Below are 25582 nucleotides of genomic sequence, written 5' to 3'. Positions count from 1 at the left end.
ATCTCTGCTTTTTGTTTCTTAGCTCCAGCCCTTGTAAGAGTCCAAACAGCAAAGAGATGAAAAATCTTCATGTCAGCTATCTTCATTTCCCTCTTCCAGCATTCAAACCCATGGAACGAGGCCTTCTGCACGTAGTTCCCCATGGATGCATGTTCTAGGATGGCACACCTAATTCTGATAATTCTTCTGGATGGGCGGGGGGAGCCACTCTTCCCGTCTGAGTTCACAAGTTCAGAGCAGGCATTTTTACAATTATAAAACAAACATATTTTACCTGGTAGCCTGGAATACAGCCATTCCAAGTGAGATTAACGCAGGAAGCAATTTACAAGCATTTTATAGAGACTAAACACATCCTTACAAGTCTAACATCGATCTTGAACGATATTAACATATAGGTGAACTGGTCTAGTTTCCAGCTATAAATTTGTCAGTGCTCAGCTGACACCTACAGACTTGGCAAGAGCTGGCATCTGGTTTAACAACGTCACACGGGTGATGCTGTAAGAACAATCTGGGGTGGGGGGTGGGGTTAAGAGGGTCGTAGGGGTTGGAGATTTCTGGTTACAAGCTTCTTGAAGGCATTTTAATGTTGTCTCCTTCCTTCTGTTTCAGGATATGACCTACCTCTGTATATCAGTGTCAGATTCATCCAGTCAAAACCTGTAAGTTCTTTCCAAGTTTTTAACCTACATGGGCAGCAAATTGTCAGTTTTCAATGAATGAAAGTTCAAATTCTAATGATCACCCCTTCATGGCTGGGACAATCTTTCGATCCTTGCTGAGCTTAAAGACAGCCTGCATATTAATAACATTTCTAGATTTGATCTATATGTACATGTGTGCAGAGCTAGTCAAGAAATGGCAAACTCATTTTCCTCAAGATTTCCAAGTCAAAGGATTTGAAATGGATCCATTTTTCATTTGCTTATATTTTTAATTGCCATTTCCCCCCCATTTTTCCCTCCAAACTTTCCTTGGAAACATTCCTGAAATAATTGTCAAAACTTTGCACAAACAAGTGTCGATAAGCATTTGGATAATGTTTTCAACACTGACTCTAAAAGAAACATTGAAAAAAGGCACATTTTTCACAAAACCCCTTCCCCCAAAATCTGACCAAGTAGACAATTTTTTGCCAAAAAATACTGTTTCTGAAAAAAAGGCCATTTTTAAAAATGAAAATGCCTGCTTGGATACAGGAGAGATAGGGTGGGTGAAGTAATCTCTTTTCTTGGACACTGTGTACAACCATTGGAAACAAGTTGTACCAGGTCTGTTTGTTGTGTGTTTACACATAGATACATAAAAACATAAGAATGGCCATACTGGGTCAGACCAAAGGTCCATCTAGCCCAGTATCCTGTCTTCCGACAGTGGCCAATGCCAGGTGCTTCAGAGGGAATGAACAGAACAGGGAATCAAGTGATCCATTCCCTGTCGGCCATTCCCAGCTTCTGGCAAACAGAGGCTAGGGACACCAGACCTGCCCATCCTGGCTAATAGCCATTGATAGACCTATCCTCCATGAATTTATCTAATTCTTTTTTTAACCCTGTTATAGTCTTGGCCTTCACAACATCCTCTGGCAAGGAGTTCCACAGGTTGACTGTGTGTTGTGTGAAGAAATACTTCCTTTTGTTTGTCTATTAATACTTCCTTTTGCAGCGTATTAATTTCATTTGATGACTCCTAGTTTTTGTGTTATGAGAAGGAGTAAATAACACTTCCTTATTTACTTTCTTCACACCAGTCATGATTTTATAGCCCTCTCAATCATATCTCCCCTTAGTCGTCTCTTTTCCAAGCTGAAAAGTCCCAGTCTTATTAATCTCTCCTCATATAGAAGCCGCTCCATATCCCCAATCATTTTTGTTGTTCTTGTCTGAACCTTTTCAAATTCCAATATTTCTTTTTTGAGATGGGGCAACCACATCTGCACGCAGTATTCAAGAAGTGGGCGTACCATGGATGTATATAGAGGCAATATGATATTTTCTTATTATCTATCCCTTTCTTAATGATGCCCAACATTCTGTTCGCTTTTTTGACTGCCGCTGCACATTGAGTGGATATTTTCAGAGAACTATCCACAGTGACTCCACAATCTCTTTCTTGAGTGGTAACAGCTAATTTAGACCCCATCATTTTATACGTATACTCGGGATTATGTTTTCCAATGTGCATTACTTTGCATTTATCAACATTGAATTTCATCTGCCATTTTGTTGCCCAGTCACCTAGTTTTGAGAGATCCTTTTGCAGCTCTTCGCAGTCTGCCTAGTACTTAACTATCTTGAGTAGTTTTGTATCATCTGCAAATTTTGCCACCTCACTGTTTACCCCCTTTTACAGATCATTTATGAATATGTTGAATAGGACTGGTCCCAGTACAGACACCTGGGAGACACCTCAATTTACCTCTCTCCTTTCTGAAAACTGACCATTTATTCCTACCCTTTGTTTAGGAATAAATGGCTACAATGGGAGGCAGTGTGCTAGAGTGAGTAGAGCACTGGACAGGCTTCTATGCCTGGCTCTGCCACATGACTTCGGATAAGACATTGCCCCGCTCTGTGCCTCAGTTTCCCCATCTGTAAAATGGGGATGATGATCATGACCTCCTTTGCAAAGTGCTTTGAGATCTCCTGAAAAAAAACGGGCTAGCTAAGAGCTAGGCATTGTCATCTCTGTGTGTAGGAATAGCTGCATGTGCATTTCGGGCCCTTTCAGGAATCCTGTCACCCCAGCACACGGTGCTGTACTCTGCAATACTAAGGTTTGCTGAGGTGCTACTGCTTTTGATGCATGCATGATTGTCCTCAGTCAGCCTGGCAGATTTAGTAACCCCCCCCCCCATGCTCTGAGGTTCATGCAGCTGCTTCCACACTGCAAAACCCTCTTCCCAGGTAAGATATGGCTGGGGGCAGAGCTGATTACATCTTCTCCTTTGTGCTGCAGCGCTTGAAAGGAATGTGCTGGTGAGGGAGCGTGGTGGGTGTTATTCTCCAGCCATTCTGGAGCCTGCCTTCTAGGAACCTCTGCAGTGTTGTAACCCCAGGGAGATGGAGCGGAGTAGTGACTTTCTGCGTCAGACCTAGTAATGGTTTGTTCAGTTCTCTCTGGTGCATGAGTGGGAGGAGCTGTGCAGGCCCGTCTTTGGGATGGGAGTTCTCTCCTTACCCACAAATCCTTTCTGTCTTGCTTCGCTCCTTCTCACCCCACTTTCCCCTGACCCCCATGCCTGGGACGGTGTGTGTGTGTGTGTGTTGTGGGGGTGCAGTGGATTTTCTCTCTCCCGGGCCCCCGTGGGATCTGAAGAATGGGGCTGGTGGACAGGTCTTTTCCCACTGCTGAGCTTCACTCTGCTTAAGGCCACACAGTGCCTTCCAGATCCCAGTGGATCCATGTTAAATTCAGGACCATCCACAGCGGTGACTCCTCATTGGTGGATTTCATGGGCCACCAAACCCAGCTCCAGACAGAGGGTTGTGTGCTTGGAGTTGGAGGTTTTGACTTTTCTTCCCAAGGCCTCCTGCACATGCTGGCCAACCCTCAGTGCGGTACCATCATCACTGCAAAGGTCACGGTATCGGCCTGCACTGAACGTAATCCAGTGGCAGAATCTCAAAGTGGCCTCTCCACAACACTTAAATTGCAACCCTTCTGTTCTGGGGCACATACCTTGGGGTGCTCCAAAGCTCATCTTTCCATGCACACATAGTATCGGGGTGCCCCAGGAATGACGCCAGTCCGACATCATTGCCACCCCATTTCCACATAGAAACACCATTTGCACATGCAATCCCGAGGCTCTGAGTGCCCAGAACTGGGGATGTGCAAGTTCAGAGGCTGCTTTGGAAACTTTGTCCCTGGGTAGAGTGACCAGACAGCAAGTGTGAAAAATCGGGACGGGGTGGGGGGTAATAGGAGCCTATATAAAAAAAAAAGACCCAAAAATCAGGACTGTCCCTATAAAATCAGGACATGTGGTCACCCTATCCCTGGGTATTTGGAGAGCTGCTAGTGTTCCACTGGAAAGTGCATCTTTCGGAGAAAGAGACATGCCCCAGCCTACTAATTCTGCTTGCTCATGTTCCCACTGAGCGGAAAGAGAAGCTTTACAAGAAAACCTTTCCTCAGCAAGATCAGGATTTTTTTTTTTCCCCTTTGTGACATGTCTACACAAAACTGGCCACAGGAAGGAAGAGTTGTTCAAGGAACTATTTTCTGCACATTGCTTTATACCAGAGATTTCACAATGCGGGAGCACTTACAAAGGATTTCTAAGGAGGGAGGTTTGTGACTGGAGACTTTGGCGACTCATAATGACCTGCATGTAAAGAGGGAATCTGTACCAGTTACTCTAGGAGATGGCTGGAAATTGAGTATGTTCCTTGGGGCTGATGCCTGTAGACATAAGAGAGAGGATTCTGGTGGCTGACATAGTCTGGGAAGTCAACTGGGGTAGAGTCAGCAAAAGTGGATTCCCATGGTGAGGAAGTCAGCACTACATTAAAAACCTGAAGCAAACAATTATACAAAAAGGCATGGCCAGCAGTGCATTTCCGGGGCTGGTGTATTGTGGGACGTGAAGCCAAAGGCTTCAAGCTACCCAAGGAGAGCAATAAATCCATCATAACCGAGGCCTTATGTTTTTGGTTTTTATTTTGTTTAAAATTCCTGGGAATGTGTCTGTGTTTATTAGAAAAATTAAAAACGGGGTAAAAATTGGTGCAAAAAATTAACTTCACAATTTTCTGGATAAAAATCCACATTAATGTTAGGGGATGTGAGGGCAGAAAAAATGCAACAAATAGAGAAAGTAAGAGTATTGAAAGTAAATGCAGTTTAATGCTGTGGTTTATTTTATGAACTGTACATTCATAGTATGTACATATATGTGCACACGTGTGTGTATCTGTGTTCCACTGCATAGCTTTACTTTAACAGACAACCTTGCATTTACACTTAGGCTAACTCAGGGGTCGGCAATCTTCGGCACGCGGCTTGCCAGGGTAAGCACCCTAGCGGGCCGGGCCAGTTTATTTACCTGCTGACGCGGCAGGTTCGGCCGATCGCGGCCCCCACTTGCCGCGGTTCGCCGTCCCGGGCCAATGGGGGCGGCGGGAAGCGGCACGGGCGAGGGATGTGCTGGCCACGGCTTCCCACCGCCCCCATTGGCCCGGGACGGCGAACCGCGGCAAGTGGGGGCCGCGATCGGCCGAACCTGCCACGTCAGCAGGTAAATAAACTGGCCCGGCCCGTTAGGGTGCTTACCCTGGCGAGCCGCGTGCCGAACGTTGCCGACCCGTGGGCTAACTTATTAAGATAAACACATCTACTAATGTAGTGTACTGGCTTTTTTTAACATAATCAGTATTTTCATGTAGTTGAATAGTCCAAAGTTAGGGTGAAAATCAGTAAAAAACAAGTAATAGCTTTTGTAAAACACGGGACTTTTTCAGTAAAAATCAGTCAAAACTGAAAACAAAGGGCCTTCCCCATAACACAAGGCCAGCAGTGCCTTATTTCTATAATGGAATGGAAAGTATTACAAAGACATTCCTACGGGTATATGAGCTGGAAGGAATTGACTCATGGAAGACGTTACCCAACCAGGTAGCTGTATTTGGGCTAATTTCATGACCTAGCCATAGGACTTTGTGATGGTATAGGACAACTTAGGCTTCCTTCACAGCCTTTGCTTTTCACTTCCTTAGCCAGTAAGGGTGAGAGAGCTGGAGCAGCCCCCTGGAGATAGGCGGAAGGGGAGGAGGCATCATGTGACTCAGTGCCTCCTCATGGCCGATTGAAGAGTCAGGATGGTGGCGAGTGGCTGTGACAGGTGGGACGGTGAGAAGGAGTGAGTTCGAGGTGGAGAAAACAGGGGGCTGTTCCAGGGTTGGGATGGAAATGAAAGAGAAGATCTGAGAGATGATGATAATTTACAAAGCCATCCATTTGTTTCTATATGAGAGACGGCTGGGGGGTGGGGAACTACATAGCAAGACAAGAGGTGTTAGAGGGGAATTGATTGAGGACTTCAGAATGGTGAAGGACACAGTCCCTTTCCCATAACATGAAAGCAATGGGTCCCTGCGTGGATTGTTCTTCTTCAAGTGACATATCCAATACGGAGGCTGTCCACCACCACCACCCATCTTTCACAGTCACAACAGAGTTATAAAGCTTCCACTCTCCTTTGGATACCGGTTGATCTGGTGCTGTTTCTGACGTAGCTGGCTTTCTTTCCTCCTCTTACTGGTTTCCCTGGCATCTTGCCTGATAGTATGAATGCTCCAGTCAGGTCACTCTGAGATCAGCGTATCTCAGAAAGATGTGATTGACTTCCTAAGGTCTCAAGTAAGTGAGCTTTTTAACAATTCATACTTCTCATTACCTCATTGTGCCTAGTTTTGGTGATCCAGCTCATTTTAATGTTCTTCTGTAATGCCCAAACTCAGACCCTCTGAGTCATCTCTGTATCCTCCTTAAGTGTTCAGCTCCCACATCCCTGGTGGAGGAGTGACCACATGCAGCCCGTCAGCAATCTAGCGTGGCTGAGTAGTGTCAACTTACGACAACCCCGGAGTCTTTGGAAGTTGTTGAATGTGTTTTTTGCAAGCTGTGTCCTTCTCTTGATTTCTTCTTTGCCTCTTCTGCCTGACACTGGATGGGATTATAAAACAGTGGATGGGGGTCCTACCTACTTAAAAACTGATTGAGAATTTCTGGGTTTGGCTCACTGTGTTTAATCAGCCTAAGGAATTCACTGTCCCCAGAGGTTAAATAGTGTAGCAGCATTTTAAGATGTATACCTATGCAACCATGGTCTAGTGGTTAGAACAAAGGACTGGAGTCAGGAGATTTGTTCCTAGACCTTGCCACTGATTCTCAAGGGAAACTCACTTAAACTTTCTGAGTTTTGGTTTACCCAGCTGCTGCATGGGGAATGGGAGACTTCGCTACAAGGTGTGACAGGGAATAGGGGTTAGCTCCAGTGAACAAGGGATTCAATTCCAAGGAAGGCACTACCACTGAGTTCATAGGACTCTGTTAAACACCAAGTTGCTGCCAACAGCTGTTTTCCCCCCACCTGCTATACCTCTTTAGGTGCTATAAAATGCAAAGTATTATCAGTTAATAATCTGATAAACCTCAAGCTGCAGATTATTAGCTGATTGCCTGTGGGCCAACTGAATTATAGAGAGTTGGGGTTTTTGTCTCCTTCCCTTGAAGCATCAAGAATTGGCCACTCATGGCAGGAGGATACCACAGCAGATGGACCAGTGGTTTGATATGATGTGGCTACTCCTATGTTCCCAAAAGCAGAGAGACTTTACCTTCCATGAGTTAAGGAGAGGACTGGAAATCTGCATGGGGATAAACTTTTGTTCCAAGCCCAGGGGAACTCGGGACATTTCCAGCTCACTTTTAGCCAGCCTTCATCTGCTTCTCAGTCCAGAGAAAGAAGGAAAATTTGCTGAAGAGCTAACTGCCTTTGCTATAAGACAGACTGGAAGAGCCTGTTATAAACCCAATGGGATTAGGGCCTTGAGTGTATCCAACCCATCCTTCTCTCTCTACATTAGCTTCCCTTCCCATAGAATTTCAAATCAACTGCAACGTCTCAGTCCTTATCTTCAAAGCCCTCCATGGCCTGAGCCCAGGGTGTCTAAAAGACCACCTATGCTCCAGGACAAAGCATGGTTGACAACTGTGCTTTAACACAATGGAGCTCTCAGCAATAAGGGTAGAGCCCATCTTTGTGGGAGACAGAAAGGGGGGTGGTCCGAGACTGGAATGAACTCCCCAGGAACGAAGATCCATTCCAAAACTCACCACTTGCCACTTCAAATGTAAGGTGCATTCCTTTGACTAGCCTTCTCTAACAAACACGTAGCAACAGGTATATTTATATTTTTAAAAAAAATAACCCTACCAAAACAAGACAGTCCACAGCACACGCTTTTCCCTCTGGGGAGAGGATGAGAGAACAAAACACCATGTGACAGATGTGTAGACATGTTGCTTAATGCACTACAGGAAGACGCTCAGGTACCATGGTGATGAGCGTGGGATAAAAACCTTTACAGGATAGTAGTCTCTCTCTGAGCTTTGGGCAACTAAAGCATTTGCTGCCATTGGCACTGTCTTTGGCTGGTTTCTAGAAGGTGTGTGAACTGTGTTCTTCCAGGAGGTGGGCAGTATCCCTTCTTAGCTCGAGATGGAAAAGATTTGTCAGATCCCCTGAGCCAGGATTAGAACCTAGAAGTCTGGACTCCCACTCCTGTGGTCACACATGAATAACAAGCTCTCCAGTATCAGTGTAGAATGAGTTGGATGTTCTACAGAGAAAAGCCACCCGCCTGGTTGCTGGGGAATGGCTCCGCTGTGGCTTTGTACAATCAATCGAATCTTGTCTTAACTTCTGAGAATTCAGGAAGGCTGTGGGAGAACATCCCCACCCTTCTCATGAGAAGGCTGAGGAAGTCAGGGTGATGTCGGAGAAAGCTTGTGTGGTGGGGGGAGGGAGGAAAGGAAGGAGAGGAGCTTCTCATGGCTTAACCTTGTTCCTGCAATAACAATAGCCCTTATCTTGGCTCCAAGGGTCCTGTTCCAGGGAGAGATGCTGGACTCATTTAATAAATCACCAATTCACTTGGATGGTGACAAAGGAAGCATTCTGCTGCCACACACGCAAAGGGTTAACGTCTCCTTGGTCGGAACTGGTGTTACGCCAGGCTGGCTGGTTGCCAGATCTCGGCTTGCTTTGTTTTTCTTAGAACTTTTGTTAATGGTTCACATATGGCCAGGAGCTCTGCAGATCCAAGAAGGGCAGAGAGGACAGATCAGATTCTGATCTCTGGCACACATGGGCATAAGCCAGGAGTAACTCCATTGACATCCATAGCGTTAGTCCAGGTATAACTGAAGCCAGAATCTGGCCCAGTATATTTATGCAGAGGGCAGGAACCTTCCAGGATTTCCCCTACATCTTCCCCTGTCCATTGTCCTGGCTCATCCTTATGGCTCCCAAGGAAGCCTGGACCGAACACCTTTCCAGAGTCCATCCAAGTCTCCCAGAGGTGGCTCCCTGCCTTCAGAGTTGCACCCATCATTACCAGGTCTGAATTTATCCCAAAGAATTGGGCAGGGAGGGCAAGAGGTAGAGAAAGGAGCATCTAATCTGGAACGTGAATGGAGAACACAGCGGGGGTGCTGATGGAAACAATGATGAGGGCCAGCCGCACACCTGCTATCCTGGGCCTGGGCTTTCCCTGCAGTTTCTCCCCTGACCTATCATCACCCCTCGGTTACCTCTCCCTTTTGGATTGAAAAGGGCCCCTTTGTTTTTTTAATGGGGAAAAAGATCTTCAGAATTCAGCCATCACTTCCTTGGCTTAGAGGCAGCGTCTGTCCAGCGAATAACAAGGAAACATTTACTGTAAACACTGACTTAGAAGAAGAAGAAGGAACACAAAGGTTTGCACCCTGCCATTATTCTTGAAATGTTCTTTGTGTTTGATGGGATTTAGCAGAGTGACGTTTACATTGGCACCTAGATAGTATGATGCCGGGCGTGGGCGGATGTTTGTGATCTGAATCAGCATAACACCCCGCCTTTAAATCTGGTAACATATCACTGGCGTTCTTGTTATAATTTGTATGAGGGTAATACCTATAGACGCCAACTGAGATCTGGGCCCCACTGTGCTGAGCTCTTTAAGGAACAGTCCCCACCCAAGAGGGCTCACAATCGAAATAGACAAGAGGTGGGAGAAAGGAATCATGATTATCCCTATTGTACAGAAAATCAGAGAAATAGAAATGGCAGGCAAGAAGGGACCTCGAGAAGTCATCCAGTCCAGGACCCAGTAAACCTAGAGCCTCCCTGACAGGGGTTTGTCTAACTTGTTCTTAAAAACCTGCAATGACGGGGATTCCACAACCTCCCTTGGAAGCCTCTTCCAGAGCCTAACTACCCTGATTGTTAGAAAGTTGTTCCTAATATCTAACCTACATTGTTTGCTGTAGGTTAATCCCATTACTTCTAGTCCTACCTTCAGTGGAGAGGAAGAGCAATTGATCCCCATCCTCTTTATAACAGCCCTTAACAGATTTGAAGACTATCAAGTCCCCCCTCGGTCTTCTTTTCTCAAGACTAAACATGCCCATTTTTTAAAACTTTTCCTTATAATAACAATACCTAGCTCTTATCTAGCACCTGTCATCAGCACATCTCGAAGCGCTTTATAGAAGAGATCTGTATCATTATCTCCATTTTACAGATGGAGAAACTGAGGTATAGAGAGGAGAAGTGACTTGACCAAGGTCACCCGGGAAGTCTGTGGCAGAGCTGGGGACTGAGCCCCAATCGCCTGAGTTCCAAACCAGTGCCTCGTCCCCAAGACCATCCTTCCTTAGTGGAGGCGTATGGGCCAGTGTACTGAGTAGGGGACTAGTGGCCAGGGAGTCCTGGGCTCGAACCCTGAGGTGCAGGGGAGCTAACCAATGGAGCGCTCTGAGTCTCACGTGACGGTCCTTAGTTTTGTGACAGGTTGTAGCTAGGGCGTGCTTCGTTCCATTCCAAGCCCCAGGGTCGCTAGAGGGGATTTTTTAATCTTGTCCAAAGGAGCCAGCATGTGACACAGCTCAGAATGTCAACAGCTTCCCATTGAGTCCCGGGCTGTGTGGATCGGTGCCCTGTTACTTCCCTTCTGGGCCTGTTGTTTTGATGAGTGAACTTAGGTCAGGCCCTTCTGAGCAAACTCCCATGGGGGTGCACTGTTGTGTCACATGATAAGCAGCAGCCTGACAGTCACCAGCTTTTAGGAACTTCTCCAGAAAAATGTCAAACACATTACAAAATATGCCACACCCCGGAGATTCCCTCTGGGGCTTCCCCCCAGTGAACAGAGCTCACCCGGACATCAGGCACTCAGCAAGGCTGGATGGAGTCCTAACCGAGAGGGCCATCAGGACACTAGTGTGATGCAGGCGCCGCTGAACTAAATCCCCAGTCTTCCAAAATCAGGGGTCAGCCCCACCCCAAAAATCATGAGATTTAAAAAAAAAAAAATCCGTTTTGCATTCCTGTTCTTTGCCTTTGGCTTTTTGAGTCCTTTGGTCACACTTGGATGCCATAGGTGCTGGAACTAGGGATGTGGGGGTGCCTCCGCACCCCCTGGCTTGCAGTGGTTTCCATTCTATACAGGGTTTACAGTTTGGTTCAATGGCTCTCAGCACCCCAGCTTGGGTCACATTTTTCAAGCTTTTCTCTGCAAACATGAAAGCTAGAAGTATTTCAAAAAAGAATGCTGAGAGTCTCAGTTAATCACATGACTCCAGAAGTTGGGCCTTTAAGAAGACCCCAAAACAATGGCCTGTGCTGCTGCGTCTTTGCTATTATTGTTACCTGTGCTAGCTAGATAAGAGCTGACATGGGTATGCTTACCCATGCTACAATCTCACCTTGATTTTGTGGTGTAGATATACCCCTCGTCCAGTGTCCTGCCCACTGCACCACACTGCCTCTCATCCTATGGGCCCCCCTTATCTTTTAGACACATGCTGCCTTGTCCTCTGACTGCAACAACAGATGAGTGGCCTGTTCCCAGGCAGGTGCTGATGTTGATCTATGCACCAGGGTGCACAGGAAATATTTGTAAATCCATTGATTTCCCTTCCCCGCCACAAAGCTTCATGACACAGCCGAGTTCCCACTGGCCCAAGGAGCCCCAGACCCGAGAATGCCCCTGGCAGTTGCTCTGGGATGTGCCACCCCTCACACGTTCAGTGAGACAGACCCAGCTGCATCAGGTGATGGAGATAAATTTGGTCCTGAAGCAAGGTCCAGCTGTGAGATGTGAGGGGAAGACTGGCTCTTGCTGGAGGAATTGTACTTGAACCTCACCTTATTTGACTTGATAAACAAACACTTGGCAGCAGCTACAACAATCAGTCATGCTGCCTCTCGCTTTCCCCTGGTGGGAAGTCAGAGACAGCTCAGGGGCTGGGTACTCTTGAGCCAGGGAGTGGAAATTTGGGCCTGTCAGGCTGCTGCATGGTGGTGGCGCACCCCTTCCCCACCCCAGATTATTTACCCAGGAGCAGTGACTGGAAATGTACCTCTGGAGGTGAGCCACACAATGAGAGACTAGGAACATGCTGCTGTAACATGCACAACGGTCACTGACAAAACCAGCTGGTTATGCCCAGCAGCGACCTGCTCTGCAAACTCAGGCCCTGGCCTGGGCGATGCTGAGCACCTCCAGCTCCGGTCCTAGCCAAGCGGAGCTATGAGTGCTCAGCATCTCACAGGGATTAGGCCGTCAAAGGGTTAACCTTGGCACTGTTTCAGAGCTAAGCTTAAGGCAGAGATGGCCTCTGGCAAGTGAATTTCTTTCTGGGAGCTTCCTCTTGGCAGGAAGCAGCCGTGCTGTCTGTTAATGCCGGTCTCCTTGCAATGCATTGTCCTAGCGCCCTCTCCGGTCCTCCGGTGACCCATCGACCTGTCCTGCTGTTAGTGACCAGTGCAGATTGCCATGTCAGATAAGCCATGTGCAGTGTGAACTCATGGTGACCTGACCTGAACTGGATGTATAACTAGACTCTTTCCAAGATCTAGTGTCACCAGGACCCATGGAAACCTCTGTGCAGAAAAGCTTGTGCCAAGGACATCAGGACTGATTCTTCTCTCACAGTGGGGTAAATCAGGAGTAACTGAATGGCAGTGCAAAGAGGAGAATGGAGTCCATATTATTACAGGGCAAAGTTCTCTTTGCACTGAATAAGCATGCAGGATATCCTGCTCGTTCACATTTTGGGAGGCCAGTTCCCATCCGTTGTTTTCTAGCAAGGAAATTAAGCCTAGTCTTCTGGCCTACGGCCAATATAGCAATGTCTCCACCCTTAACAAAATGTTGAATGTCTTCCTGATTCAAGGCAACGAGTGCACATTCGATACAGTGGGTTCTGCAGCCTGCAGGCCTGGTAAGTGATTAGACCTGGAATTGCAAAAATCCCCACTGGAAAGCCCCCGGATTTCAGTGGAAGCCACCACCCACTCAAAAGCTTGAGCTATCATGGAGGGCTCAGCTTGGTGACAACCATCGCTGCTCCAGAGAGCAGAGAGGACACCTAGCAAGGGATTCCCCTGGTCACAGCCAGACGAATGCTGCAGAGGACTGGCTTTCAAATTTTTCCTTATTGTGCCCTGTTTGAGACCAAGACCCAGTCATGGCTATGGCTCTTCCCAGGTGCTCCCACGTTTTTCGCTGAAGCAACTAGAATGCTTGGCTAGTCAAAAATGTAGGAAGATTATTTGTACCGTGGTAGCATCTAGAGCAGGGGTGGGCAAACTTTTTGGCCCGAGGGCTATATCTGGGTATGGAAATTGTATGGCGGGCCATGAATGCTCACGAAATTGGGGGTTGGGGTGTGGGAAGGGGTGAGGGCTCCGGCTGGGGGTGTGGGCACTGTGGTGGGGCCAGAAATGAGAAGTTCAGGGTATGGAAGGGGGCTCCGGGCTGGGGCAGGGGGTTGAGGTGTGGTTGGGGGGTGAGGGCTGCAGCTGGGGGTGCAGGCTCTGGGGTGCAGTAGGAGGCTCTGGGCTGGGACCGAGGGGTTCAGAGGGTGGGATGGAGAACAGGGCTGGGGTGCGGGAAGGGGTCAGAGGGGCAGGCTCCGGGCGGCGCTTACCTCAAGCAGCTCCTGGAAGCAGCAGCATGTCTCCCCTCTGGCTCCTATGTGGAGGTACGGCTAGGCGGCACTGTGCGCTGCCCCGTCCATAGGCACCGTCCCTGCAGCTCCCATTGGCTGTGGTTGCCAGCCAATGGGAGCTGCGAGAGCTGCGCAGAGCCCCGGCAAGCGCGGAGTGGGGCAAGCCCCCGACCCCACTCCCCGGCAGGAGCTCGAGGGCCTGATTAAAACATCTGAAGGGCCAGATGCGGCCCCCGGGCTGTAGTTTGCCCACCCCAATCTAGAGGTCAGGGCACTGTGCAAAGAGACAGTCCCTGCCCTGAACAGGTTACAGCCTGAGGAGTTTATTAGAGTATATGGGGAACACAGGAATAGCCATACTGGGTCAGACCAATGCTCCATCTAGTCCATTATCCTCTCTTTGACCGTGGCCAGCACCAGCTGCTTCAGAGGAAAGTGCAAGAAACCCCCTAAGTGGACAGTTGACTATAAAGTTTGCTGACCTTGCAGAACCCTAAACTGGCCTCCTCCTTCTGTCTGTGCCCTCAGGGATGGATTCCCAGAGCATAGGGCTCTTCCTGACTGCTTCATGTTGCAGCACGATGGGAGGGATGGGGTGTGTGTGTCACAAAGATTCATATTAGCAATATTTCGTTTTCAGACAACCCCACAATCTCAGCCCAAACCCAGCTGACCATAGACGTTAGCAGGAACTGGAGACCCTGATGAGAAATCAGACTGAACAAATACGGTACAAAACCAAATAGTATGACAGGCAAGAACCGACTTGTGTTGGTGACCTACTGCAGTGACGCTGGTTGTTTCCGGTGTCACCATCAAATAAGAATGTGAGGTGTTTGTTTATGGTAATTCAGCTGTACTAGGAACCAAGGTAACTTCTTGGCAACAAGAAGTAAATAACCCCATTGCACTGTCATGACATAAAGTGGAATCAGGAATGCGAGTGACTGTGGTTACATTTTCCAATGGTGTCACCATTATGTTTACCAAGGACTTTGCACAAGAACTTGACAGCATTTATCTTGCCACTCTTTGCCTGTATAGCACTAGGGGTGGGAAACAGTTTCTGAGACGTGGACTAAACAGCTCTGCTCTTAATGGAACCACTGTTGGCTTAAGAACCGGCTCCTCTGTAGCTCCCACAGCTTGTATCAGCCGCCCTGTATCCTCCCCACCTTGTTTACTCATAATCTTCTTTCACCTCTCTTCTGACAACATCTCTCTTCTTCTTTATGTTTCCCACTGTGTATGGCCTTGGGAATGAAAGCTTTAGTTTATTCCCCATGCTAAACTTTTGCACCATTGCTTGATGCAATTTATATCACAGCCTAGTATCAGAGAGGTAGCCGTGCTAGTCTGTGTCCACAAAAACAACGAGGAACCTCCTCGTTGTTTTAATATATCACAGCCTGTCCATAGGGGGCTGGAGCACATGACTTATGAGGAGAGGCTGAGGGAACTGGGATTGTTTAGTCTGCAGAAGAGAAGAATGAGGGGGGATTTGATAGCTGCTTTCAACTACCTGAAAGGGGGTTCCAAAGAGGATGGATCTAGACTGTTCTCAGTGGTACCAGATGACAGAGCAAGGAGTAATGGTCTCAAGTTGCAGTGGGGGAGGTTTAGGTTGGATATTGGGAAAAACTTTTTCACTAGGAGGGTGGTGAAGCACTGGAATGGGTTACCTAGGGAGGTGGTGGAATCTCCTTCCTTAGAGGTTTTTAAGGTCAGGCTTGACGAAGCCCTGGCTGGGATGATTTAGTCGGGAATTTGGTCCTGCTTTGAACAGGGGGTTGGACTAGATGACCTCCTGAGGTCCCTTCTAACCCTCATATTCTATGATTGTTCATCAGTGCTTAAAGTGCTTAGGGATACAGTTTATATGTAGGATGCTACAGAAGAAAAGAAAAGGGGTTGTGGCTTCCCTCATTAACTTAACTACGAGTTTAGTATCTAATCATTGTGGGCCTGAGTTCCACAATTGTGCATGTCCAAAAGTGCATGCACAATTGCACACCTAACTAGAAAGTGAAACCACCACAAACTGGATAACCGCAGGTGCAAATTAGTGCAGTTAGTAATTTGCACATGTACATGCAGCAACTGCAGACACTAATTAGGTGCACAATGGTAGGTGCAAAATTCTGCAAACTGGGCCCTTTAAATGCTGTATGATGATGGACATCCAGCAGCACTGTGTGGAACCCGCCTATAAGCTTTTTTCACAGAATTTCATGGAAAGCAAAGATTCACTATAATTGCAATTGCAGTGCGCAGGGCTGGCTCCAGGCACCAGCGAAGAAAGCAGGTGCTTGGGGCGGCCAATGGAAAGGGGCGGCACATCCGGGTCTTTGGCGGCAATTCAGCGGCGGGTCCCTCAGTGCCTCTCGGAGCGAAGGACCCGCCGCCGAAGAATGAAGTGGCGCGGTAGAGCTGCCGCCGAAGTGCCGCTGATCGCGGCTTTATCTTTTTTGTTTTCCCTGCTTCGCCGCTTGGGGCGGCAAAAAAGCTGGAGCCGGCCCTGGCAGTGTGCACTGGGACAAATTAGGATTTCATTCTACATCCCAATAATTCTGGTTGCCTCTTGTATCTGGATCTTTATCTGCAGGTTCTGGTGTAGGGCTAATGATAAGCAGAGAGATTTTGCACCTTATCAGTGGCCTTCACAACTCATTTTGGTTTTGTTTTGGCAGTACCGAGCCTGGGTTCGACAAGAGTATGGCAAGAATCCATTTAATGACCAAGAAGAGCTGCAGCACTTAATCACTGAGCAGGAAGAGAAACAGAGAGAACAGCAGCTTGGAAGCAGGGAGAATCACTGGATCAACTCCCCGACACCCAATTACCCGCTTCCCTACAATGCCTATGGTACCAGCAGCAACAGATGGATGAACAGATAAAAAAGGACCGCTAATTCCACAGAGATGCTATCACTGTTGGGTGAAAGTCTCTGCATTCATCTTTCAATGAGAATAGCTTTGATGTTTATGGCTAGGGTGGAGAGCAAACTGAATGCCAACTTCCAAAACATGCTATGTCAAGCAATGTTATCTAATGGTTAGAGCCAAGGATTGCAATCAGGTCTCACGGGTTCTACTCCCAACTTTGCTACTGACTCATAATGTGAATCCAGGCAAATCACTTGATCTCCCCATGCGTCAATGTAACCATCTCTCAGGGGTGTCGAGTGGTTTCACTTATTAACGTTTGTGAGGGTGCTTTGAGACCCTCTGATGAAAGATCCTATGGAAGTGAATTTATTAATGTCACTGAGTTGGGTTGAACCTTTTCCTGTGAAACTTTTAGCACTATTGCACACATGAAGGGTGAGTTTTCTGCTTTGCCGATGGATCACTTTATGATCCAAGCTTGTTTTGTTGTAGGGCTGCACTGGAATGATGGGCATGCTGTCAGGTACACATAGAGCCAAATTCATTGCTGGGGTAACCAGGCATCAATCCACTGAAGTCAAGAGTTGCAGCTATTTACTCCATCAGTAGGTTTGGCCCACAACTTGCTTTCAGGGTGTTTAGAAAACAACCAACCACCATGTTTCAGTAAGAGGACGTGTGATAGCTTTTGAAACTCCTTCCTAGGAGCTCTTTCCAACTGCTGGGACTTCATCTCCTTGGTCTCTGGTTTTCCTATTATTACCGGTGTGATAAATCCCATTCATTTTCTCTTCAGTTGTTGGACACTGAGGGCCAATACGGGGCCAGGATCTCTCAAAACAGATACAGCTACTGCCCAGTACCACTCTCCATTTTACTCCACACACAGCACAGCAGATATACGGACTTCACTTGCTGTCCTAGTCATTGTCAGTTCAGATTGACCTTACACTACAGATGTGTCTATCAGAGCCTGGATGGGGCATCTACCCATCTCAGAAGAAGGAAGCTTGGGCTGCAGAGAGCCAGTTAGGGGTTGGGGGAAGGATGCTGGAGGATTTTCACATCCACAGCTCTCTGAGGTCCATATTCTGCAATGACAGAACAGTTGCAATCACATTGCCGTCGCTTTCTTCAGCAAGCAGACCCATGCCTCTCACAAACATGCCACAGAGTCACAGAAACCGGAGATGGAAAAGGCCCATTAGCCCACCTTTTCCACTCCCCCAGCCTTTGCGAATGCACATTCCCTAATACTTGGTGAAGCCCTGTTTTAAATGACTCAGGCAAAGGGCTTCCACTGCTTGCTTGGGGCTGGATTGCACAATCCCTTGGCTTCAATAGGCCTGCTCGTGTAAGTAAATGCTCACCAGCATGTGTAAGGGTTGCATTATCCATTGCCTTGGGGAGGAGCCTACTAATGGACCTTGCAGTCAGGAAACTTTTCCTCTTGTCCAGATTACATTTTCTTGTGACCTGTTTCCTCCTATTCCTCCTCACTGGACCACCCCAAAGAAGTCCTTTGTTTCCTGGGTGTCTCCATCCTTCAAAGCTCAGAACCCCGTGGAAAATTCATGATCTTGGGCTCCTCACCTGTGTCCGATACATGAACTGTGCAAAAGCTTTTCTGAGCTGTGCTTTCTTTTATAACTGTAACTCTGAAGATTTGATCACAAAGGCCAACATCAAATCCAGTCTACAGCGAAAGCTCCACACTCATTCTCAACTGGGGTAACTCGGTGTAGTTTCATTAGCTTCTTTCCCCATCTCCCCCACAATGTTTGTGTTGCTGTTGTTGAGTGTTTTGACCCCAATTACATAACGATGACAATGTGACAAGTAACAGCTTGGGGTGTCTGTGCCCTGGTTAATGTGGAGTACAGGAAGAGGTCGAGGTGTTATCATTTGCCCGTCTTGTCTGACATTTAAATAAGATTGGAAAGCCGACAGTTCACTCAAACAAGAAATTGTTGAGCCCCCGAAGGATAAAGTGACATTTCTGGGGGCAGAGTAAGGGAAGCTTGCAGTGTCGCAGGCGGTGCAGCTTTTGGGGTGTGGATAAACAGAGGGTGTAGATGGCAGAAGTTGTCAGCCCAGCAACTCAAAATTCACAGATTTTTTAAATTTTTTTTTAACACACAGTTAGGGCCATGTTCTGCCACAGCTCTGGCAGTGCAAAGGGGCTTTAAAATGAATGGAAATGTAATAAAGTGGGAGAGATTGGAGTTGGTTCTCACCCCTTTTACATTGCCAAGGTGGTGTGACGTAGTGGTTAGTGCAAATGAGAACCAGGCCCAACGCTATTTAAAAACTTTTAAAAATCCAGGCGAGAACAATGGTTGTATTCAGACATAGAGGACCTGATCTTTCAGTTAATAATTCAGAAAGATACTTATGGAGGTGACTAACTTTAAGCAACTGAGCAGTCCCACTGACTTAAATGGACTACTCATGTGTTTAAAGTTAGGCATGGGAAAAATACTTTGCTGAGTTGCCGCCTCAGAGTTTTCCTGAGTAAGGATTGCGGGATAAGGAATGAAGTACCCTGCAATGTTTATGATGCTAAATAAGATTAAGGGGAAAATAGCATGGAATATTTTATAGAAACCTTGCCCTAAAATGTAACCAGCCCTTGTTTATTATTTGTTCTGTTTCATTGCTAAAGACAGGCTACTAGTTTTATGTATTGACTCAAAACCCAGACATAATTTCCATCCATCCATCTGTCCAAGAATGTATAGGACCCTCACTATTATAGTATCAGAAATATTTAAAACCTACATGACTGATTTTTGTCTTTCACTAAAAAAGTCCTGTAAATAGCCGGCTTGGATTCTCAACATTATCTGTTATCTGCAATCCGTTTTTAGACAACAAGTTGTTCAAAATATTTCTAATAATTCAGTTTATCGTTGGTTCTGGGTGCTGGGATGTTTTGAGTGTGACAAAATGGTCGATAACTTGAGAGATCTTTAACTCAACGTGAGTATAAAAATGAGATTTATTATACATTGGAAATTCCTGTTCTTGATCTTTGCTGTGGTCTAATTAATTCCTGGCATAACTTCAATGAAATCAGTGGAGTCTGGGTAGGAACTGGGGGCCTGGGCACTATTGCGCTGATGTCATGTCCTGTGTATTTTTTCAGAGAACCATGATCAACATCAAAATAATTTCATTTAAAAAGAGCCAGATCATTTTTTTTTCTGATACAAATTGAGATTCTGGAAAAGAAATTGATGGAGTTTTTCTTCCCCCTAAAGCAGGAAAAAGGCCTCTTATGTTCTTGTCTTTCTCCATCCATTACTCTCTAGCATTCAAAATGGGAGCCTAAAAGCCAGCTGAAAACATTAAAAACAAAACCTGTAACAGACACTACCTGGGAATGCACCCTTAACAATTAGCTAGATAAACCATCATAAATGCTCTTAATCAAATGGATTGAGAGGAAGTCAAACTCATAGACATTGCGTCTAGTAACTTGGGTAACATTTTAGGAAGCAGAAATGGAGCTTGTGTATAGGAAAAGAGAACAGAGTCGGTTTCTCTGGTATTAATAGGAAGTTATAGTAGATATGTGATAAGCAGAGATTACATGTGCAATAGGTGTTACAAACTCCCACTGGCAACGCTGAAGCAAACTGCTAAACTATTGCCCTGTTAGTCATTTATGTGCGGCTGTATCACTGAGCTCTTTTGATAAAGGACTGGTCAGAAGATCCAAACTATTGCGAGTTGCAGGTTGTGCGATTCGAAATTCACTTCTCCCTAGACTTACCACAAGGTCTCAGATTTGGCTTAAAGTCTCGACGTCACAGGGTACAAATGATATCCAAGTGGGTATCATATAATGAAACAACTGTCTCACGTTAAAAAACAAACAAACTCTGTCACATACAAGAGTCAAGGGCAGTACTTCTAACGCAGCAGACACATTGTTCAGTGGTGTTAACTGAAATCTAGGTCTCAGACTGCCGACAACCAACAATAGCCTGCACGATTTATCATGTAGACACATTGCTTTTTTGCCTAGGTAAAAGGATACCAAGTCAGTCCAAGCCTTAGCTACTCATCTGCCAGGATCCAGCATGCTGAACGGGTCATGAATGAGAGAGAGAGAGAGAGAGAGAGAGAGTGTGTGTGTGTGTGTGTGTGAGAGAGAGAGAGAGAGAGAGATCCCAGGATATGAGAGAGGAAAGGTGGTTGAGGTAATATCTTTTATTGCAGTGACTCTCAACCTTTCCAGACTACAGTGCCCCTTTCAGGAGTCTGACTTGTCTTGTCTACCCCCAAGTTTCACCTCACTTAAAAATGACTTGCTTACATAATCAGACATATAAATACAACATTTGTATGTTCTCATGTACACCAATAGTTGGGGCTGATTCTGCTTTGAGCAGGGGGTTGGACTAGATGATCTCCTGAGGTCCCTTCCAACCCTGATATTCTATGATTTTATGATTCTAAAAGTGTCACAGCACACTATTACTGAAAAATTGCTGACTTTCTCATTTTTACCATGTAATTATAAAATAAATCAATTGGAATATAAATATTGTACTTACAGTTCAGTGTATTGTATATAGGGCAGTATAAACAAGTCATTGTATGAAATTTTTGCTAGCGTTTTTTATGTAGCCCGTTGTAAAACTAGGCAACTATCTCGATGAGTTGATGTACCCCCTAGAAGACCTCTGCGTACCCCTAGTTGAGAACCGCTGTTTTATTGGACCCACTTCTGTTGGTGAAAGAGACAAGCTTTTAAGCTTCACAGAGCTCTTCTTCGGGTCTGGGAAAGAAGTGCTCTGTGGAGTTTGAAAGCTTCTCTCTTTCACTAATAGAAGTGGGTCCAGTAAAAGAGATGACCTTGCCCACCTTCTCTCTCTGTGATCTGGTTGCAGTCAGTAGGTGTCACTGTAAACATAAGAAGAACAGGAGTACTTGTGGCACCTTAGAGACCAACACATTTATTTGAGCATAAGCTTTCGTGGGCTACAGCCCACTTCATCGGATGCATAGAATGGAACACACAGAAAGAAGATACTTATACATACAGAGAACATGAAATTGATTGGCCTCTTACAGTTGGTATGGCTACTCCCACCTTTTCATGTTCTCTGTATGTATAAGTATCTTCTTTCTGTGTGTTCCATTCTATGCATCCGATGAAGTGGGCTGTAGCCCACGAAAGCTTATGCTCAAATAAATGTGTTGGTCTCTAAGGTGCCACAAGTACTCCTGTTCTTTTTGTAAACATAAGGAGAATTGGATGCAGGCTGATGGCCTGGCAATTTTGAGAATGAACACTATGTGCCTGATTTGTCAGAAGCACCGAGCACTCACAATTGTAGCTGAAGTTTGATATCTGTGGATACTTCAGCACTTCTGAAAATCGAGATCTCTGGGACTGATCCAGTGAGGTGCTGTGCACTCTCTACTTCCATTTACTTCAATGGGCATCGAAGGTGCTCACCATCTTTCAGGGTCCTTATGTTGCGTAACTGTTGTCACACACACACAGTCCTGGCAGCAAATGGCAGACTCCCCATCCGCTGAGGCATTCTACCATTCAATAATTTTCATAATGCAGAATTCACAATTTTTCAGAATTCACAAGTTGTCCGTAGGCAGCGTTCCCAAATCATCACAACTGTCTTTTATTTCTGTACGTTTATTTTCTGTATTCCGTGTGTGGTTGTCTGTTGCATGTTTGGAAGTCATCCGATATAAATAAAGGTCCGGCACTGATATGTTATTCTCACACGGGGAAATAGGTCTCTTTAAATAAATACTTGGCAGTTCCGTTTGCACAGAAACTGGTTTAGCTAGTTTTGTCCAGCCGTTGCCAACTGCTGATGGGAATGACTTGGAGTATTTCTCAAGTACATGTGTTTTGGTTTCAGACATAATACGCTTCACATGTTAATGTGTAGATACGGCAATATAAGCAAGTGTTACTGGAAAGGAACTATGTGGACTGAGATTTTGAAAAACCTCCAAGGAATTTTCAGGGAGATTATCATTCGACACTAGTAGCTCTGTAACTTCTTTCTAGACTCACCATTCACTTATTACTACCTCAGTTAGGTCACTGCTACAGTATAAAGTACCTGATTCTGATCTTGCTTATTCTGGGGTTTGTGCTTGTGTAATTCCATTGAGTTCAGTGGAGTTACTCCTGATTTACACCAGTGTGAGAGCAGAATTTAATTGTGGGTCTATTTCTGTTCATCTTCTCATTTAGATGGTCATTGTAAGGTCTTTGGGGTGAGGACTATCTTTTAGTCTATGTTCGTAGAGCAGCTAGTATAATAGGTTTGGGACTCCTAGAGGCCACTGTCATACAAATAATAACCACAAATTTCTGTTATTATTAAGAAAAATGTAGAGTGATCTCTGAAAGATCTCTATTGCTTAGGGATGATTTGAATGGCAATCTGTTCATATGGCTCACTAATGCTTTGGGCCCAACTTCAGACTTAATGTGAATCAGTGCAACTCCTTCGGGCCTGTTTCTGATCTCACTTACATAGGTGTGTTATATCTGTAAACCCATTGACTTCAGACATGTCACTTCTGATTTCCATGGGTTTACATGAGATCATGACAACAGAAAGAGGCCACTGGCTTCAATGGAATTCCTTTGGCATACAGCAGGATTGGATTTTGTCATCGTTCCAGAGGTTCACAGTCTGTGTTGGACATAGGATAGATGGACAGATAGATCTGGTAAAACAAAGCTCATTTGACAAGGTAACAGAAGGTTGTTGCTTTTTTTGGAAAAAGAAATGTATATTTATACTCTTTTATGTTTCCAAAGTAGATATAGCCTAAGGGCCCAATCCTGAGTGATGGTGTTTGCCTCTTGTCCAAGTTGTTGAACATCTTATCTTCCAAGGAAATCAAAGGGACTACTTATAGATTCATAGATTCTAGGACTGGAAGGGACCTCGAGAGGTCATAGAGTCCAGTCCCCTGCCCTCATGGCAGGACCAAATACTATCTAGACCATCCCTGATAGACATTTATCTAACCTACTTTTAAATATCTCCAGAGATGGAGATTCCACAACCTCCCTAGGCAATTTATTCCAGTGTTTAACCACCCTGACAGTCAGGAACTTTTTCCTAATGTCCAACTTAAACCTCCCTTACTGCAGTTTAAGCCCATTGCTTCTTGTTCTATCCTTAGAGACTAAGGTGAACAAGTTTTCTCCCTCCTCCTTATGACACCCTTTTAGATACCTGAAAACTGCTATCATGTCCCCTCTCAGTCTTCTCTTTTTCAAACTAAACAAACCCAATTCTTTCAGCCTTCCTTCATAGGTCATGTTCTCAAGACGTTTAATCATTCTTGTTGCTCTTCTCTGGACCCTCTCCAATTTCTTCACATCTTTCTTGAAATGCGGTGCCCAGAACTGGACACAATACTCCAGTTGAGGCCTAACCAGAGCAGAGTAGAGCGGAAGAATGACTTCTCGTGTCTTGCTCACAACATACCTGTTAATACATCCCAGAATCATGTTTGCTTTTTTTGCAACAGCATCACACTGTTGACTCATATTTAGCTTGTGGTCCACTATAACCCCTAGATCCCTTTCTGCCGTTCTCCTTCCTAGACAGTCTCTTCCCATTCTGTATGTGTGAAACTGATTTTTCCTTCCTAAGTGGAGCACTTTGCATTTGTCTTTATTAAACTTCATCCTGTTTACCTCCGACTATTTCTCCAATTTGTCCAGATCATTTTGAATTATGACCCTGTCCTCCAAAGCAGTTGCAATCCCTCCCAGTTTGGTATCATCTGCAAACTTAATAAGCGTACTTTCTATGCCAATACTTGTGAGTATGTGTTTGCAGAATCAGGCACCAAATGAACAAATGCTTTCCCACTAAATTAAAAACAATCCACATAGTTGCATTTGACCCCTCATTTTTTTTATAGTTATTCCCCAAATCTCCTGGAGGATACAGATCATGCTACAAGTGTGGATATTTAAAGAATACTTTAAAGATTAGGGTTGTGATTTAGGTCATAAATTAAAACTGTGTTTCTATAATTTAGGTCCTAATTTTTATTATATTGTTTATGTGTATAGCTCCATACACTCCCCTTGTGGATAGCAATGTCATCTCTCAGTGTTAGCCACAGTGAGATGTACATATATTTCTTCTTCAAAAAAGGATGTATATACCTGTAATCTGTGTGCAGTGTTTAGGCCCCCTCTTTTTGTCCTGTGATTGCAGATGTGTTAATGAGCCACTTTACCTTGAATGGTCCCTTATAATATGTGCTAACTACCTATGCTAAACAATCTGTTCCACCTTGCATTGTGCTGTGATGCTGGGAGTGCCTTTCCTAGACCCGAAGAAGAGCTCTGTGTGGCTTGAAAGGTTGTCTCTTTCACCAACAGAAGTTGGTCCAAACAAAGATATTATCTCACCCATCTTCTCTCTCTGTATTTAATTTGGCAGCCCTAAAAACAAATGTCTAAAATCATCAGGAAGCAGAAGTCTTCTTGTCTCTGTTGTCACAACTAATCTACTTGGGGAATAGCTTGGCACATTTCTGTTCCAGATAAAACATGGAAAAGCATTATTCAGTTTGAGAAAGAATTTTCTGTTCAGATCTGCAGGTGCAATGGAGACCAAAGTAAAAACACTGGAAAAACAGTCACAAAATGACATTTTCCCTGCTTTTTCCAAATCATAAATCATAGTGTGCATTTCAGGTCATCTTACTCCTGAGAATCCTTTTCAGATATGGGCTGGCCTTACCCTGTGCAGTGCTGAATACCCGCAGCTTCTAGTGACTTTAATCAAAATTGTACATTATAGAATCAGGTCCTTAATCCCTAAATGTTATAGAACAGTGATACTCTGACTACGAGCTGCCAGTAGCTCATGAATTTGTCTCCTGGGGCTCTTTGCAGCACATGATATTAAAACACTATGTAATTTAATTATTAA

The 25582-nt window shown here is 45.4% G+C and overlaps 1 protein-coding gene across 1 annotated transcript in view; it reads left to right on the top strand.

Annotated features, from left to right (window-relative positions):
- LOC101947285 (dual specificity protein phosphatase 22-A-like) overlaps positions 1-19647 on the top strand; it is a 43858-nt gene extending 24211 nt beyond the window's left edge. The window contains exons 5-7 of the mRNA XM_065567744.1: positions 616-665; positions 12863-12974; positions 16140-19647. Of these exons, the coding sequence (XP_065423816.1) occupies positions 616-665; positions 12863-12974; positions 16140-16625 (648 nt within the window). The 3' untranslated portion in view covers positions 16626-19647. The remainder of the gene's footprint in view (positions 1-615; positions 666-12862; positions 12975-16139) is intronic.
- Positions 19648-25582: the final 5935 nt, after the last annotated feature.

The sequence above is a fragment of the Chrysemys picta genome, chromosome 14 (assembly GCF_011386835.1).
Source record: "Chrysemys picta bellii isolate R12L10 chromosome 14, ASM1138683v2, whole genome shotgun sequence".
NCBI lineage: Eukaryota > Metazoa > Chordata > Testudines > Emydidae > Chrysemys > Chrysemys picta.
The sequence above is the reverse complement of the archived record's forward strand: the minus strand, read 5'-3'. Positions and strand labels throughout refer to the sequence as shown.